This window comes from Miscanthus floridulus, chromosome 9, assembly GCF_019320115.1.
Source record: "Miscanthus floridulus cultivar M001 chromosome 9, ASM1932011v1, whole genome shotgun sequence".
NCBI lineage: Eukaryota > Viridiplantae > Streptophyta > Magnoliopsida > Poales > Poaceae > Miscanthus > Miscanthus floridulus.
In genome coordinates this window covers 21,991,915-22,011,347 of record NC_089588.1, presented here as the reverse complement: position 1 = coordinate 22,011,347, position 19,433 = coordinate 21,991,915, and the positions used below count along the sequence as shown (strand labels likewise).

Genomic DNA, 19,433 nt, shown 5'->3' with positions numbered 1-19,433 from the left:
TAAATTGTAACTGAGTACTAATTCATATTGTAATTGTGTCATTTTATTTTGTTGAGTAGTGTTTCAGAGAAAATATAATTGTTTCTCTACAAGAAAAATCAAGTTATAACTACAAATCACACTAAGTTATAACTGAGTAGTAGTACATCTTGTAATTGTCTGCTTCATTTGGTTGTAGAATTGTGTTTAAAAGCATTTTTTCTTTTTTGTTTTAAAAAACTTTGTCAAAACATAGCCTTCATGGATCTCATTTTGTTCGGCACGATTTTCTTAACAATAATCTTCAAACGGATCGGGGACCGGACTTACGGTTTGTGAGAAATTGCATTTCCAAGAACCGAATCAAGAAAAGATTCCTTGCATGCATGCGTGTCAAGTTGGTGGGAGGTGAGATTCAAATAAATAATTAATGAAACGCTAGTTGTAACTGATGTACGGATGGAGTTATAACTCTATAACATCTAGATGTGTTAGGTTGGTGGAGGTGGAATTTTCGAATAGGTAAGTAATCAAACGCCACGTGTAACTACTTTATGAATCCAGTTGTAATTGAACAACTCATAGGGTTGAATAGGTAAAATCAAGCGTCACTTGTAACTGCTTTACAGATCCAGTTGTAATTGAACAACTCATAGGTTGTAACTGTTGTATTCGGTGGGATGGATGTTGTAGATTGGTTTGGTTAATTAATTTGGCGGGGTGGGAAGATATCAGGTATGCGTCACGGGGAGTCTGTTCAGTTTTTTTTTGTTAACTACTTTGGTGGGAGGGGACGGTGACCGGTGGGAGTAGAGGATGTGAGCAGCTATATATATATATCTCATTCACAACACACATGAGCACGTCTCCCACTATGTGTTCAAAAAAGAAAAAGAAAAAGAAAAAGAAATAATAGAAACAGACAAGATCGGACTACGGAGGCATAAAGATGCTTTGCCTGTCGTGCTATTCAACAAATGGGCCGAACCATGCCACAGCCCACACGAAGCTACTGGCCTTTGCCGTGCTGCCGAGCGAATGTAGCTTCCATGCACAAGTTCTTTTTTTTATCAGACACGCAAGTTTTTTTTTTTCAGTACCACCACAGTAATACTGCTGCCTAGTATATTCCTGTATAAATATAGAACACGGGTACTGGCAAAATAGTCAGGAGAATGCTTCAATTGTTTTCAGTCCCGTTTTTTTCATCATTATTAAAACAGAACACGGGTACTGCGTCAACTCTTTCCTGTCCCGTTTTTATTAAGCTGTTCCTGGTGCACCGGTTCTGTTTTCCTGGTTCCATTCTGTATTCGGATTTTCCTAAGAAAACAGAATACGGGTGGGAAAATATGGATACAACATCGTCCGGAGCAGGATTTTTCGGTTCTGTTTTCATCCCTCTCGATAAAGAAGAGGATGGTGCTCCAAATGGATCTCTTCTTCTTCAACTAAAGACAGTCACAAATATATAGTTTATTAAGTTGGACTAGAGGAGATCCCATAGATCGTTTCACCCCTATCCTTACCTACCGAGTCAAGTTCGTGGACCAGCGAAGGATTTTATATAATCTACCTGAAAACTGAAAGCAGAAAATATAATTGACAATCACAAATGATTTTTTTTCTTCAAAGCATCCAAATAGGTCCTAAGGCCAGCTGTTTCAGGTAATATAAACAAATGGAACCCAAAGGCACAACTGGGAAGACAAAGTAAAGCTCGCATTGCAAACTTCAGCTAGCAGTTGGTTCCTAAGGAATGACATGAGCAGGATTTCAACTGCTAGCTAGCTAGCTAGCTAGGACATAGATGGCAAGCAGTATTATATTGTGATTCCAAATTAACCATTACATGCTGCACCAAATGCAGCAGTGTTTATATTTGCTCATATAGTTTCTTGATACCGGCCGGTACTGTCTGGTTTACAAGATCAAATGACAAATACTAGCTCCAATGGTCACACGCATCATGTCTGGACGACATTATTTATTTATTTATTTGTAAACTGGATAAGATTAAAAAAGGGAAAAGGGTACCTGATTTGGCAAATATATGCATGGGCCCCTAACCCGACTAGTTTTCCAGGCCACGCACGCCATATAACCATAAACCAGTGCCCGATCAACATGATTTTGTGACAACAAAAGGGATACAATAAATAACATATGTGTATATAATTTGGCGAAGTCTAGTAGTATGGTGGGCATATCCGATCCGGATCATTGAAAACGAGGGGGACAAGTTTTAGTGCATCATCTGCGCTCGTGATTCCCATCGACTGTAGCGTGCTGTTTTGAGGCCATCCTTGGTAGGCGTGATCCCTCCAGTCCAGCAGTGCTCCTGATATTACTTTCCACAAGTTCCGGCTGTCGTAATTGTTCAGTTGCTCGGTAAGTTCCGTCCCGCCTTTATTCCAAACACCTGCCATGGCTTCGCGGACAGGTTCCATCCTCGCTGAATCGCAGACCATGATCATCAGGCCCATCAGTGACCGCTTGGCTTCCTCACTCGCCCCCCTATATGTGAAGCGCGATAGCTCGCGCACGGCTTCCGCCATGAAGGTCTTGCCCAGCCTCGCGGGGCCCAGTATTTGCTCCCTGTCCCTTCCGTAGTACCCCCACCACTGTAGAATTTTTGAACTATATTCTCTTGGGAGCACCCGACGAGAGTCAGGCTCGTAGCAGAAGGCTCGACGATCCTGCATGTTGATGAAGCCTATTACATCCAAGTTGTCACACCGCATGACTAAGATTATCGATGACGTTTCTTCCACGCCCTCCTCCGCTTCCGCTTCCAGTTTGATGTGAAACAAAATTTCTGGTGGGATAAGGTGAGTGTCAGGATCCGTTAAGTATTCGTCTTCTTCTCTTTGGAGCACTTTGTTGTTACTTGTGGACGAGAGATCTGGATGATCAGCCACGAGATCCCTGCAGCGTGGGTGGTCGGTCACCAATCTACGCAGCTCAATGATGAATGTACTGAATCCTTCTGCATCATTCCCAACCATGTAGCATATGTCAGGTTGCCACATCCTGATCTGCAGTACATATGTAGTAGTGATCAAGCAAAAGACTACATATGACATATCTGATGATTAGCGAAAAACAAAACAAAACAAAACAAAAGGAAAGCATAAGAAATGTGTTGAGCAACGAGTGCTCAGTCATGTTTTCAATGTTTACCTTCCATGGTGCCGGGCCATATTCACCACAAGGGTACAAGGCGACGTTCACTTCAACTTCATACCCGTCCACTTCATGACATTGACTCGACCAGCTACTGTGGTTGTAGAAGGTGAGAATAATATTATTGAAACGTGTATTAATACTAGCCCCTTGGTTCTTGGAAGTTTCAGGGCCTGTTTGGATGCGTGGGGCTGAGATTTGCGTGGTAGGCACGCCCAGGCGAGGGCGGCATCCAAACAGCCCCTCAATGCTCAGGTCCACCCCTATGTGAAGCCGTTCACCACATGGCACCGCAACCACATTCCTGGCCAGCTCAAGGGACCGCACCAGCTGATACAGGACGCCATGCGGTGAGTCCGTCATTGGAGAGAGATGTTGTGCCGTCTCCTTCGTACGCCTGAAGAGGATGCTCTGGCCTTTGAAATCACCAATGCTAGCGGTAATAACACCGTAGACGCTACAAGGGCTGTTCCCATCTTTCATCCGCAGCTTCACCTGCACTGTGGCCTCCAGGGCGTTGGACATCACAGCATAGGTGATCTCAACGTTGCGGCCGGGGCCTGAAGAGCTTAGGGTCCGAGTCATGGGTCCTTTGTCAACTTCCCTGGCGTACTCTGGGTCATAGCAGTCCCATTCCCATTTGATGGAACCGCCGCCGCCATCGCCAGTGCTTGTGTAGGGTCCTGGGATGTCAATTTTGATGGCAAAGCACCCGTATGCCGAGATGCTTGTGCAGGGTCCCGTGAGCACCAAATCAACCATTTTTCCCTACAACCATGCACATTGCTTCATTAATAATCAAATCTATTATTGCTTTCATGTGAAAAAGATTCATATAGATTTTGGATACCAGGGATTAGTTAATAGACATGATCTAATACATGTACCTTTTCTCCTTGTTCCTGCTTCCTATAGATGATATGGCCTCGTTTCCCGTCGAAGACTATTACGGTTGTGCCAAGGACCCCAAGGTCCGCATGCATGGCCAACAGCTCCACCCGAGGTGGGTGCCAGGCGCCGTCAGCCTCCTGAGGAGGTGGATCCAAACGGTGGTTGAGCACGAGGTAAATGTCTCGTAGCAATGAAATGGGGTGCGGATTGGGATATCTTCTACTCTTCCATGCCAGCAGCTGGCCTGACATCCTCCCATATTTATTCAAATTCAACATGTAACCATGCATCAGATTCTGTGTTAATTTCCTATCGGAAAATACCGTGTAATCTTCCCTGCTCCTGCTCCACGAGCTTGTAAAGAAGTTGTAGATTGGATTCATGCTTACAGACTCGCAGACGATGAGGATCAGCCCCGCTAGTGCCAACCTGGGTGACTTCATAGCTTTACGATCGTGCACCCAAGCTGGGAAGCACGACAGCACGTGCACGGCATCCATGGCGAAGTCCTGGTCCAGATTCACGTGCACCAGTATTCTCACAAGACCACCTTTAGTGTCGAAGTCCAGTAAGGATCTGTAACCGACACCCCAGCTTAGGCGTTGAGGATTGTATTCATCAACCGGGAGTATATCGGCAGATCTATCTGGGTTCTCGATGAGCTCAAATGAATCTCCTTGCTGGTTCATGAAGCCACAGACATACAAGTTGTCGTCCCGCATGATTAGGGTTGTCGACATCGTTTGCTCTCCCTTCACTGCTTGCAGCTTGACGTGAATCCACCTCGGCGGCTGTTCAGCACGTTGCTTGGCGAGCACTGGGTGTTCTCTGGTGGAGGAGAGAATTGAACTGTGGTGGCGATCAAAGATATCCTCGCGGTCTGGATGGTCAGCGAGGATGCCACGGAGAGCCATTATAAATTCAGTGAACGACAGTTCATCTCCGATGGTGTACTCTACAGTTCGATGCCCTGAAACCATTTTGGCCTGCATGCATTACCCGAGAGTTTAGTTAAAAGAAGGAAAGTGATACTCCCTCCGTTCCAAATTATAAGTCATTACAAGAATCTTGGAAAGTCAAAGCATCTCAAATTTGACCAAATTTATATAATAAGATAATAACATTTATGATACCAACTAAGTATCATTAGATTCTTTATTAAATATATTTTTATAGTATACCTATTTAATGTCATAAATCTTTGTATTTTTCTCTATAATTTTGGTCAAATTTGAGATGTTTTGACTCTCCAAGATTATTGTAATGACTTTTAATTTGGGATGGAGGGAGTAACAAATGTCTTCAATGTTTAGCGCAAGCACTATAGTAGCTAGTCCTCCTTTAATTTACCTCGAGTGTACCACTGATGATTTGTTCTAACGACGACGGAGCAGTAATAGATTTCTCCAGATGAGCCTCTTTGCTGGTTATTATTTGCTCCGGAGGGTGACTTATTGGTCGTGCGATCTGCAGTGGATTAGTAGTATATAATAATCATCCAGTAGACAACAAGATTATTAGTATTCGTTAAAAGAATAAGAAATGATAAAAAGATGTCTTGAATATAATGTTTACCTCCGGGTACCAGGTGACTTCCACTTCCACTTCCACTTCATTGCCGTCGTCAGTTTTACTGGAACTAATTCCACTGGCGAAGCGGAGAGGAACATTATTCAATTCAACTTTCTTGCCATCGCCAGTTTCAATCTGGAGGTTCACCTCTATTTGAAGCGCTCTGCCGCATGGCACTGCAACCACATTCCTCGCCAGCTCAAGAAGGAACCACGAGTCGTCATCGGTAGGGGAGAAACACTGACGCGTCCCCTTTGCACACCTGAAGAGGACGCTCCTGTATTTGTCTTCAAAGCCGTCGATACGTGCAGTGATCTCACCACCAATGCCAGCATTGTTATGCCCAGCTTTGAGTCGCAGCCTGACCTGCACTGTGGCCTCCAGGGCATCTGACATCACAACGTAGGTGACCTCAGCTACCTCGGGGCGCATGTCCGGAGCACAGATGGTATGGCTCACGGGTAGTTGGTCGACTTGGGCGGCGTACTTGGGGTCATAACAGTCCCATTCCCATTGGATGAGACCACTGGCATCGCCACTGCTGCCACTGGCAGTGGCAAGTGGGATGTTAATTTTAATGGCGAAGCACCCGTAAGCTGAGATGCCTTTGTAGGGTCCAGTCAGTACCAACTCGACCATTCCCTACATGCATGCACTGCTTGATTAATATGGCATGGTTGTAAAAAAGATTCATATAGTAGACATCTTACTATTTCTAATCCTCCCAAGATACACAAAGAAAGAAAAGATAAATTCTGCAATATTCTCTCAATGATCAAAAACAAATTGCCTTTAATTTTCTATACTCTAGGCATCATCTTACTACTGCATACAAATACTCACAAGAAGCACTAAGAAATAGTGCCTATGACCATATGGTGTTTGAGATTTGTTTGGAGTAAACAATGATAATACTGCCCCGTCACATTAGAGCTTTAGACCTATAAAATAAGCTAAAATACTATAATGTTTTTAGAGCTCTAAAGTTTAGAGAAGGGGATCTAAACAGGCCCTAAGTTGACAAATTAGTAAGACATGATATATGTGTACCTGTTCTGTCTCCTCTTCTCCTTCCTCCTTCCTATAGATGATCTGGCCTCGTCTGCCGTCAAAGACAACGATTTCTGTGCCTTTGACATGAAGATCAGCATGTATGGCCAATAGCTCCACCCGAGGTTGACCGTGGCCCTGGCATCGTAGATCAAGATCCCCGTTGTCACCGGCCTCCCCGGGTTGGCTAGCAGAGCCACCGCTGCTGTCACCATCACCGGCCTCTCCAGGTTGGCTAGAAGAATCGCCACCACTGCTGCTGGTGTCGTCTCCGGCCTCATCGGCTTGGCTAGCAGGGCCGCTGCCGCTGTCGGCATCACTAGCCTCCTCTGATTTGCTATCACGGCCGCCATTGCTGCCAGCATCGCTAGCCTCCTCCGATGATTTGCTATCACGGCCGCCATTGCTGCCAGCATCGCTAGCCTCCTCCGATGATTTGCTAGCAGAGATGCCACCAATGCCAATGTTGCAGGCCTTCTTGTGTTGGATTTGTGGGCTCCCATTGCTGCCATTGTTGAATCCCCTTTTACGCTCGCGGCCACCTCCGCTTTGGCTAGGAGGGCCGCCACATCCTTTGGTATTGTGGCCACCTCTGCTTTGTCCAGGAGGGCCGCGACCACTGCCAGTGTTGCCGGGCTTATTAATAGAATCTCCATCGTTGTTGACATTGCCAGGCTTCCCACGTTGATTCTTCTTCTTTTCTTCTTTTTTAGCCTGGATCACTTGTATGGGTGTTGTTGAGCACGAGGTAAAGAGTTTGTAGCTCCATAATGGGGTGCGGTTGCCAATTCTGTGTGCTCACATTGCTGGCAGTACCCTCGGGTCTTCCATGCCATTAGCTTGCTCGACATTTTCCCATGTTCCCTAGACGTTCTCAGTCATCAATTGCTTGGCGAATCCCGTGCCGGTGCTCCACCCACGTGAAAAGGAGTCGTGGGGAGGATTCATCCTTGCGGACTCGCAGACCATGACGATCAGGCCCGCCAGTGCCACCCCGGGCCTCAGATCGATACCAGCCACCGGATTTGGGTGGCTCGACAGCACGCGCACGGCGTTCTTCGCAAAATCACGGCCCAAATGAGCCGCCTCCAGTTTGTGCACGGCATGATCATTACTTTTGGCTCCCAGCATGGACATGTAACTGACGCCCCATCTTGAGAGTTCGGGATCGCGTCCATTAGTAATTGGGAGCAGTATATTGGTGGCTGCATTCCGGTTGTCGTCGAGCAGCTGGAACGAATCTCCTTGCTGGTTCATGAAACCAAGGACGTACACGTTGTCATCCCTCATGAACAGGGTTGTCCACGACGTTTCCTCTCCCTCCACTGCTTGCAGCGTGACGTGAATCCACCTCGCCGGTTGTTCATCAGCACGCTGCTTGGCCAGCACTGGATGATCTCCGGTTTCGGAGAGATTTGGGTCTTTGTGGCCGCCCAAGATATCCTCACTGTCTGGATGCTCGGCGAGTTTGCGACGTAGATCCGTCATGAATGAAATGAATGAAATTTCATCTCCGATGGTATACACCAGTTCAGCATGTACTGCAACAATAATTAAATTAACACATGAGAAAAATAACCCAATATATACATGTACATGCACGCACGCACGCATAGACCAAGTTATAGTTTTGAACTTAATTTGTAGCAAATTAATTACCCACGTATCGTCTCATCAGAGATATCAATAAATTATTACTCACTTTCGACGTTATTAAAAGTAAACTAAATTAACTTCGAAATATGCATCAAAATTACTTACATTTGTCGTTTTAGAAAAAAGTCTCAAAACGACCTTTTTTAACATAAACTATATCATTATGAATGCGAGAACTTATGAGTATATCGATTTTCATATTAAATATATGCCTCAAACTATGTTTCGTTGACAGCAAAAATGTTAGCACACGTGCAATGGGCTCCAACATGAAGTTCCCGACGTCAAGACGACCAAGAAATACATTTGAATCATCAAATTTGGAGTTCAAATGAAGAAAGGATGATTTGGGGGTCTGTCTGGCTTCTCTGACCCTGTCTGGCAAGGGCCGTTCAGCCCCACGAATACTGGCTAGGCCAGTTTGCCTGGTCTGAGACCGCTTCGAGTTTAGCTCGGTCCTAGCTCATGTTTTGACGTGGAAAAATTGTAAATTATGTCTTGGATATGTTTCTTAATGGGATAAGGCCATCTCCCTCTCTATATATTGGAGGATCATGGCCAGTTGAGGGATGCAACTTCCAATCAATCAAAAAAACATCTATTACCCTTTTTTATTTATCCTAGCTTTTCCAACCCCTGCCGTTCGGCGCGTCTCTCGATGAGATTCGGTGACGTTCTAGGTGGCCTTTGCCGACCTTAGGACAACCTCAACGTGCCCCTCCCTGAGGGATCTTCCCGAGAGGTGTTCTTGAGCTTTTCAGGCGAAGAACGGGCATCGAATCGGCTCTACCAACCGGCTGGTCGGTCTTACTGATCTCGGACGTCCTTGTTGCGTTATAGGTCGTGTGCGACCTTGGACAAGCTAATCTTTGCTGGTGTGTGATCCAAATCGACGTCAACACACTTTTAGGTGACTCCGCTGGGAAAAGAAGATCAATCTACAAGCAACGTGTCTGAAGAACACAACAAGAAGGAGGGTGATCCCACGGATCCATTCAACCCCGACAATATCATTCATCCTACGACGATTGATCAACTACTAGAGGATCTCCGTAAGATGGTGGAGGAGTAGAACGCTACTAACCTACAAGCCGCTCTTGCAGTTGTTTGCTAGATCGGCGAGGAAAACAATTCAAGGTAGTCAATCAGGTTGCTCATTAAACCACTGCTGAACCCAAGGTAACACCACCCGTGATTAATACATCTTCTGTTGTTACCATGGAACAACTCAATAAAATGATGGTGGATTGTGATGCGGCTATGATAAATACGTTTCATAGTATGCAATACAATGCTAGTCTTAAGAAACCTACGGATTATGGACCTGTTATGCCTAGTGTGTCTGTATTGGTGTCTTCTTCTCGATCTTAAGACCACGGATCCTTCCTTTGGCATGCCGATGAACTACTTTAAGGGTGATAGGATCAATTAGCCGACTAGAGGGGGTGAATAGTCTTTTCTAAAACTAATTATGTGCCGACTAACCGAAACAAATACGAAAATAGACTAATCGGTCTAGCCAAGACTACCCCTCTATCTATGTTCACAAGCACCTTACAAAGATCCTAATTTAGCAACTAAGGTGCCGAGCTAGAGAGAGCTCACCTACACAAATCTCGTTGGCAAGGTCACACAAATCTAAGCAACTAGTACAACAAAACACACCAGGAGCTCCTACTCATACTAGTTAGCAAAGTGCACAAAGCCTAAGCCACACTAAGACTACTCAACTAGCAAAGCTACACAAGCTAAACTAGAGAGCAACAACTACCTAGTTACACAAACTAAGCAAGGCTACTTAGCTACACAAAAACAACAACACTAGCACAAGTATGTACAAGTAAAACAAGCTAGTGATAAGGATTGCAAACTATTGACGGTCGTTAACCCTCAAAATAAACCATCAATATAACATGAAAAGCTGAATAAATATGATCACCAACATAGGCATAGGGGTTTAAACTAACAAATTCCACAAGTGTTGCTGAATCTGTGTCTGCAGGAGAATTTAATTAGAAAACAGGCAAAGTGGACCTATCCGTCAGAGCAAATCACAATCATCAGTGACGAAACCGACTTAGAGGACCTCCAATCCACCATCCAGGACAGATCATCAAAGATCGGGCTGAGAGGAGCCTGGGTGGGGCCGGCCGGCCCATGGGGCCCGCTGGTCAGCCCCCGCTTGTACGCCGGTGCTCCACCGCCTTTAATGATCAATCTTAACCGTGTATCAAGGTCGGTTCTTAAATTTATCGTGTGCGAACAATGTGGTTCTTAAATTTATTGTTGAATTAATAATGCTTATGTTCCTTAGCCATTTTAGTCTATGCTTAGCACAAATTGACGGACTAGTGTGTGCGTAGTACTTTTTACAAGAAATACAAAAAAAAAACAGGGATCAGCGGTGTGGCAATGATATATCATATCATAAAAAATGCAATATTATTTTGAAAATGGTCATACTTTAAAGGATTGAATGCACACTTCAAAGAAAAGGGATTACCGTTGAGCACGAGGTAGATGTCACGTAGCTCCGAGTCGGGGCGCCGTTCCGCATAGTTTCCTCTCTTCCAATGCCTCAGACGCCTTGACATCTCTACATATTTCCACACGTAATCTGTCATCAATTGCTTGGTGAATCCTGTCCCGGTGTCCCAGCCATGTGCAATGGCGTCGCGCACAGGATTCATCCTTGCAGACTCGGAGACCATGAACTTCAGGCCCACCAGTGCCAGCTTGGGTGTCATCTCGATGCCATCCACCTCGTGTGGGTAGTGCGACAGCAAGCGAACGGCGTGCGTGGCGAAGGTCTTGCCCAGGTTTGCGGACGTCAGTCTATCCATGACTTCCTCCTCCTTTCTGACGCCTAGTATGCTTTTGTAGCTGTTGCCCCAGCCTAGAAGTACTGGCTTGTATTCTTGTGGGAGGATCCGACGGGCGCTTCTCTTTCGGTCGGCAAAATCATAACAGACTCCCGACTGGTTGATGAAGCCGATCACATCCACGTTGTCATCCCTCATGAGTAGGGTTGCCGATGACGACGATTCCTCGCCCTCCACCACTTGCAGTTGCAGCTTGATGCGAATCCACCTCACCGGTTGTTCAGCACGTGGCTTCACGAGCAGTGGGTGTTTTCGGCTACTCGAGATATTTGGGTCCACGTGGCGATCACAGATATCCTCACGGTCTTGGTGATCAGCGAGGATGACACATAGATCCTTTATGAATTCAGTGAACGACGACCTTTGATCGTCAACGGTGTACGACAGTCCAGCTGGAGGTTGATCCTCCGCCATTTCGACGTCCTGCAGTTGTGATTTATTAGTTACTAGTGTTTAGAATAGAGTGCTTTGATCGTAAAGCAAGATACTCAGACAAATAGGAATGTAATCAGTAGTTTCATTAATCTCTGTTTGTGAACGAGGGCTCGCTCAGTGGTGTGCCAACCACCGGCGTTCACCAGGGTCTTTACCCATCTCCTGTATATAGCCACAAGCGCACACATACGAGGGTGCTTGGTTTCCGGCCATAGCACTCTATGCCACAAAGTCTGGCAGCCACAGATATCGAAGTGACTGTTTGGTTGGTGGATACGCGTAGGCAGCCACGGAAAACCGTAGTGCAAATCGGATGGAATCTCGCCACACTTTGTGGCGGCCATTTTTTTCCGCCCCAACTGCGGCAACCAAACAACCCCTATATGCTAATATGCCACAATGGTCAAGTGACACGTCGGTCACGCTCAGAGTCTCGGGATCTTCGGGTACCTTTTAGCCGCGTTAGGTATCTATGTGTAGTCAGTGGCGGATGCACGTTCAACCTGTGGGTTTTTGATTGCGGGATCCACCATTGTGTGTAGTTGTAGGTTTGTGTGTGTACATTGTGTGTGAGTGTGTGAGGTGTGCGTCGAACCCGTGTGTCCAAGGGACGTGTCCGTTCGGTTCCTGTCTACGAATGAGATCAGCGGTTCGTTTCGCAACCAGTAAAAGAAGGAAAACTAACAATGAATTAAATGCCTTTAATGTTCATGTACTGTGGTCGCTAATCCCTCGAAATTTTACCTTCACTGGTGCTTCCTGATTTGCTGCAGCATCACAGATTCCCAGCTTGCCAATCGCTGGGCTACATCTACTTGCTGGAAACCCCGGCCCGACCTGCAGCTCACCGTCACCGGCCGACTTCACGTCCAACATCTCCTGGTCAAGCGTATCTCCCATGGTGAATTCCTGTGCCAGTACATGAATTTAGTTAGTTCCTGCTACTACTATATTCACTGAGTGATAACAGGTAAACCTAGAATTTAGACCATGCATGTTTGTCTTTACCACAGCTGTTGCTAAACATTAATTACCCAGTGTTGCATCAGAATAATCATTGTTTGTCATATATTGTCCTTATATACTCCCTCCCTCAGTCCCATAAAAATTGTTACTCTTCCAAACATTTTTAATTTTGACTAAATATATAGATGAAAATATTAATATTTAGAGTTTAGTATCATTAGATAGATCGTTGAATATACTTTTATAATAAACTTATTTAGCGATACAAATATTGTTAATATTTTCTAAAACCTAGTCGAACATGAAAAAGTTTGACCAACATATTTCACAGATGGAGTATACCTTACGGTAGCTCAACCTTGTTACTAAGGTGGTATGCGCAGGGAGAAAGAAAAGCAGCAGAGGTGCAATACAATGCAGCACCTGTGCTAGACATGAAAATTTTGGCACCGAAGCTTGAGTTGGCAACAGGTTCCTAACATGAAAAATCATTTTCTTCTAGAGAAAACCAAAAGAAGACCGGCACCACCTGCCAGAGTGCTGGGCAAGACCGCAAGAGACGGATACAGTGGAAAGATTGTTTACTTGTTTATACTTTCCTATACATTAGAGTGAAATTTCCTAAGTTAGACACTCTGACGTGGCATTATCTTTGAACCGTTGTATCTTCCAAACGTTAAGGTTGCCCCTAGATATCAGCCGTACTCAGCTTATTCTCTCTTACAGAATACTATTGAATCAGTTGAAATCATCCGTAAAACGTATCAGCCAAACAGCCCCAAGAGTTTGGCTACATCATGTGGGATATGTACTCTGTAGTTACAACTCTGGCATTAACGAAATCGCTGCCACAGAAAATTGGTACATTAGTACACATAGCAAACAGATAAATAATTAATAAACCTCAAAACTATGTGCATACATATTACTATGAACCTACATATTACTATGAACCTCAAATATTCTTTGAGATCCATGCACATGAGAAAACAATCAAATTCTGTCAGGTGACTGGTTGAATCTCTCTCTTTTTTAAACGCAAGTGGCCCTTTCAATTAAAAAGAAAGAGTCATATATACAGTGAGGGGCAAAGAGCGCAAAAGACACTGGCTGCACGCCTCAAAACTATGTGACTGGTTGAGTCTCAGAGAAGGCTAGAGGGTGATGTCATAATTGCACATTACCACACTTTATGTTACAAATTAGACGACCCCAACGGAGGCTCAAATTTAATCCTTACCAGACATACTAGGGAAAAATAAATCAAAGAAATTATCACAGAAAATCATTAACATCTTGACATCAATTTCATATAATCTAGTAATCATCAGTGATAATGATAGCCATTAATTCTGTTCTGTTTTCGAAAAAAACTACTCGTCGTTATAAATAAAATAGCTCAAAATAATCCCTTTATTTGCATCTAAATTACACACATGTAAATATCTTCGGAGACAAAAATATTGTTCACATCATTCATGGATATAGATATACATTATATCTAAATACATTTTACAAATATTATGTACTACAAAAGCCGGATGGAGTACCCAAAGAGGGCAATTGAAGCTTGATTTATGCAGATTTGGAAACCACAAGTCATCTTACTATTAGTTGCAGCAGGATAACTATGCTCTCTTGTTCTTCAAAAACAAAAGGGAAGAAGAAAAAGATTTTGAGTCCATTTTTCCTATTGTCATCCTGCGCAGGCTAAATACATCAACGTAATTCAGATGTATCATGTACCCCCGGTGGCGGATCTAGAAATACATGTTATGAGAGACTTATTCTTATTATTTTGGACATTTAGTCTCTTCTTCTAAACTTTAATGAGTATAAATTTGTAGCCAGCCTTAGGAGCGGCTCCATGCTTCTAGCGACGGTAGCGGGGGTTCAAGCCCCGGCCGGCCCGGTACTAGATCCGACCGTGAGTACCCCCCAAATCCTTCGGCTAGCAGCGCATGCGCACCCCATAGTGATTGGGCGCTGGTAAGCTTTAAGAATGTATGCACAACAAGATGTAGGAGCTGGTATTTATCAATTAGAAACACATTGGAGATATTGACAATGCAAAAAGCGACAACTAGCCGGGTAGTAGGTGATGGAGACGGGGGAGACCTCTACGCAGCCTGAGGCTGCTAGCCGCTGCGCGCCTTCCGCTCCCAGAGATGGGAATGGGGATGGCTTTCGTGGTGGACGCACAGGCAAGGAAACATGTGTCGAGAAATGTATCTACCCCTGGAGCTCCATTATTGAGGCGCAGTTTTCAAGCCACCGAACCATGTTGAACCGTCGCCATCATGTACGATAAGGCTGCACCACTGCATGCTGGAGGGCCTACTGCTCGACTTAGCCTCGTTTAGTTCCGCCGAATTGGCGCCGGCAGGAACACTTCAGTAGCCACAGTGCCGTTTTATTTTTATTTGGTAATAATTGTCTAAATGTTGACTAATTAGGTTTAAAACGTTCGTCTCGCAAAGTATAACTAAACTGTGTAATTAGTTTTTAATTTCGTCAACATTTAATACTCTATATATGTACCGCAAGTTTGATGTGATAAAGAATCTTCTTTTTACATAGTACCAAATTCTGGAAATTGGAGGAACTAAACAACCCCTTTGTGTCTGCCCAGACAACAAAAGCTTATTGAGGCGTAGTTTTCAAGCCATCGAACCACGTTGAACCGTCGCCATCATCTACGATAAAGCTGCACCACTGCATGCTGGAGGGCCTACTGCTCGACTTTGTGTGTACCCACACAACAAAAGAAATTCACCAGCCAACCAATGTAGCGGAAGCCTAGACAAATTTTATCGAGAACTAAATCGAACTAACCGAGAATAACCAAACTAACTGAGAACCAAAATTCTTAGGAACCAAACTTTATTCGGTTAAATCGGTTCCTTCTTTCGGTTAACCAAAATAACCGAAGAACCGAAGGCCCAACATGAACTACTGCTTGACGCCTTGACCCCAAGCGAGTAACCCTAGCCACTCTAGTCTCCACCTTGAGACCCGCGCCGCATCCTCACCCGCGCCGCATCCCCACGCGCGCCATCCCGGCCTCCCAGTCCGGTGCCGCATCCCCACCCAGCCACCCGCGCCGCATCCCCACCTGCGCCCCTGCCTGCCGCGGTGGCGCCCTGCCCTACTGCGCCTGCGGGATCCCCGCCGACCGCTGGCGCCGCCAACCCGCCACAGCCCAAGCTCGCAAGGCCCTCTCGGTCCGCAGTCCGCACGTCACCACTCACGAGCGCCCTCCACCCCAAGACGGCTACATCCATTGCCTCCTGCAGTGTAAGTATTTTGCTGACATATATGATTCATGATCTGAATGTATGTGTCACTTCAATTATTTTTTCAGATGTCTCAGCTTGAGGAGGACATTGACCAAGAGATCAGTAATTGGGTTGAGAGCCATGGGAATGAAGAGGATTTTGTTGGTGGAGATGGTGGTGATGCTGGGAAGGAGGTCATCAATGTAGACGCTGAGGAGGAGAAGCCGAGGAAACAGATAGCGGCTAGATCCAACATGTGGCAACACTTCGCCAAGATCAAGGTTGATGGTGTGGTGGTCAAGGGGAAATGCAATTATTGCAGCAGTGAAATCATGGCACATTCAGTTTATAATGGTACGTCTGTCATGTGTAAGCATTTTAACACTTGCAAGAGTAATCCTCATAGGGCTAGTGATGATGAAAAGCAAAGTGTTTTGCAAGTAAATCAAGGCAATAGTTTAGGCACTTGGAAGTTTGACCCTGAATTGCTTAGGTCTGCCTTTGCTGAAATGATCATAGAAGATGAGAAACCATTTGCAAAAGGTGAAAAGCCTGGTTTTAGAAAGTTCATGGCTCTTGCCTGCCTCGGTTCAATAGTTGGTCGGTTAGTTCAGTTGGAACTGAGAACCGAACCGAACTAACTGAAACCGAACTTGGTCGGTACCGAGTTTTTTGAAGAACCGATCGGTACCGAGTTTTCTGAGAACCGAACTTCTTCAAAAACCGAAGAACCGATCGGTTCGGTTCGGTAAAACCGAACGCCTAGGCCTAGCGGCCGCAGAGTTTGAACGAATGGTTCTGGTTGTCTTGTGTCAGGCTTGTTCCAGCCAGTTGAGAATCATTGCCCCTCCGTCGCAGAAACCTAAGTGAATCCTTCGTCCCTATCCCACCGTGCCTGCCACCTTCCCCCACACCCGCCTTCCGGCCGCGTCGTTGCCACCTCCCCGCCCACAGCCCTCCCCACGCCGCCGCTCCACAGTCCCCTCCGCCGCCCTCTACGTACGCAGGCTGAGACTGCTAGCTGCTGCGCGCTTCCAGTCCAAGGGACGAGATCTTATGGCTTTCGTCGTGGACGCTGAGAGAAGTATGTGTCGAGTTGATATGCAGATTAGCCCTGGCCAGCTAATAGAGATACATGTGTGTATACCTATGGTCCATGGACCCCTATTATTGAGGTGCAGATAGCCCTCGGCCACGATTAACAGAGGCGGGCCTCATAAGAGGTCCGTCGGCCTCCATTTTCAGAGGCGGGCCACTGTAAATTGATTCTAGAAGACGATCATTTTTTACCACCTCCGTAAATCGATTTTATGAGACGGACAATCCTAACCGTCTCCGGAAATAAAATGTCCGCATCTGTAAATGCATTTTGCAAGACGGTTAATTGTGACCGCCTCCGTAAATGAAAGCGTCTGCCTCCGAAAATCCTCAGGCATTTTACGAGGCGGTTGGATTTTATGACCACCTCCGTTAATGTTTGTGCAGTGTCTCGCAAAATTATTTTTTAGTAGTGTTTATACATTTTAACTGAAACGTTTAGCATGTCTATATTGACAATACAATCGTTATTGCACATATAACTCTTTGATTAGAAAATTCAAACATCTTCATGGCCTTTGAGATTTCTTTGGAGTAATAGTCATTATAAGACTTAAATATTAATATTCTCTTAAGATCATCACTACTACGCATCCAAGATCTTCTTTCAAGGTCTACCACTGACCTTAAGCAAGTGCTGCGGGTTTTAAATAAGTATTTATGCTATTGTGGTACTTAAGAGTGTAGTCTACGACTTAATGTCCTTATTTTATAATGTAAAAAAATCAGTGTTAACAAAAGATATAATAAGCACAAGGATAAGGTCCTTATTTTTATAAAGTTAAAAAATGAGTGCTAATAAAAGATATAATAAGAACAAGAGCTGCGATTTAATTTGAGGGGAAAAAATCTTACCAATCAATAATTTAGATTCATGACATCATAAGATATGGGCTACAACAAGAGTCGTCATAGTTTAAGCTAAGGTGTCAACTAAATGCATATTGAAGATACATAGAGGTACCAAGAAAATAGAAAAAAATATGGATATGAATGAAAAAACATATAAATTATAATTAAGTTTATCATAACTAGACAGAGACTACGGAATATCTATTATGTATATTGCGTTAGAAAAGGAACAAAGAGAAAAACATACAATTCAATATACGTACATTTTATTAGTTACTTGTATTAAACAATAAGTAATGCTTATGTTTCATAAAATCTAGCCCATGTGAGAGCACCGTAAAGCTGGGAATGGTTTGGATTGAAACCGGGTTACGTGGTTTGGTTTTACCTTTGGGTCTTGTTTGGATGGGGCAAAGCAGTTTGAGCACACAAACGGTTTGGTTTGGACTGATTTCAGGATTCCTACAGTTTGTAACCAATCGATGGTGCATGCTACGAGAGAATAGCTAGCTAGCTAGTCAAGAACATCTTCATTAGGTCAGAGTAGACACCACCCGCATGGCCGCATGCATCGCTCGGTACTCCATCTCGTGCTGCGGCTGTGGCACCGGCGCCGTGGAGGCCGACACATTGACGCGCACGACGTTGGATCAGGCTGCTTCAACTATTCTTTTGTTGCGCTGCGTCAAGTGGTAACGATCTATGATCTCCTACTCGCATGTTGTTCTAGTAGAACACGGTAAAAAATTTATTTTATTCTAGCGTAGCTGCTAACAACAGCTTAGTACTTACTTTTCTAAGCTTAATGATTGGATCATGCCTTCTTTCATTCATAACAACAGATAAGCTGTTCCATTCACAGCTTTGTAGCAACCTGTGATAGGAGGGGAAATCTCCATCCCACTCAAAAAGTAGTATAACCAAGGGAAGAGAGCATGAAGCAAGGAAATGCTAATAATTGTAATCCGTGTGTGTTTAGAGAAATCTATTTAAGTGCAAATAATAAGAAATAGCAGGAAATTTTCAAATTTAGGCCTCGTTTATTTCAAGCTTATGCTAGCCTTTTGCAACATAGAAGCAGGAAGTGGAAACAAATTAATTATACAAACCTTAAAAAAACCACGTGTGGTGTAAATTCAACCAACATCATGGAGTATCTACGTTCCATACGGTCCTATTTGGCCGGGTTAGATCCCAAGTCATCTACTCCGAATTTGTTTTGTACAGACACTAACACAGAGATCCATCTATAACATGCTTAATCACGGATCAGCAAAGCAGAGGTTACTAGCTCAAGGCATGCAGTACGGAAGTGCTTTTGCCATGGATGGAGAGAAATCAGTGGCAGAATCGATCACTAACCTGTTGGACAACTGATCAGGCTGGCACGGAGATCCAATTCCAAAGCTGCTGCCTTCGGAACCTGAGAAGAATGGGGCTCGCTTTCATCGTGCGTTGACGCGGTGGGTATGGACTACTATGGTCTATATATGGAGGAGCCATCCAGGGGGGAGGCAAATTCTGAGAGACTCACCCCTTCCTTCTTCTAAAGAGACCTCCCTCCTTTGCTTGCACGTGGCATACACCA

The 19,433-nt window shown here is 44.7% G+C and overlaps 1 protein-coding gene across 5 annotated transcripts; it reads right to left on the bottom strand.

Annotated features, from left to right (window-relative positions):
* Window positions 1-1,808: 1,808 nt before the first annotated feature.
* On the bottom strand, window positions 1,809-19,312 carry LOC136483531 (uncharacterized). 5 transcript variants are annotated; one of them, XM_066480614.1, is made up of 8 exons: window positions 19,208-19,311; window positions 12,960-13,462; window positions 12,396-12,560; window positions 5,632-6,270; window positions 5,407-5,523; window positions 4,053-5,042; window positions 3,163-3,933; window positions 1,809-3,017 (listed from the first exon to the last, which is right to left on the bottom strand). In XM_066480614.1, exons 2-8 carry the CDS (start codon window positions 13,107-13,109, stop codon window positions 2,169-2,171), a joined length of 3,681 nt encoding a protein of 1,226 aa, XP_066336711.1. In that variant the 5' UTR covers window positions 13,110-13,462; window positions 19,208-19,311; the 3' UTR covers window positions 1,809-2,168. The 5 variants fall into 5 exon arrangements, with proteins under 5 accessions (XP_066336711.1, XP_066336712.1, XP_066336713.1 ...); XM_066480618.1 differs by having other exon boundaries at window positions 2,775-2,968; XM_066480615.1 differs by lacking the exon at window positions 12,960-13,462 and having other exon boundaries at window positions 19,208-19,312.
* Window positions 19,313-19,433: the final 121 nt, after the last annotated feature.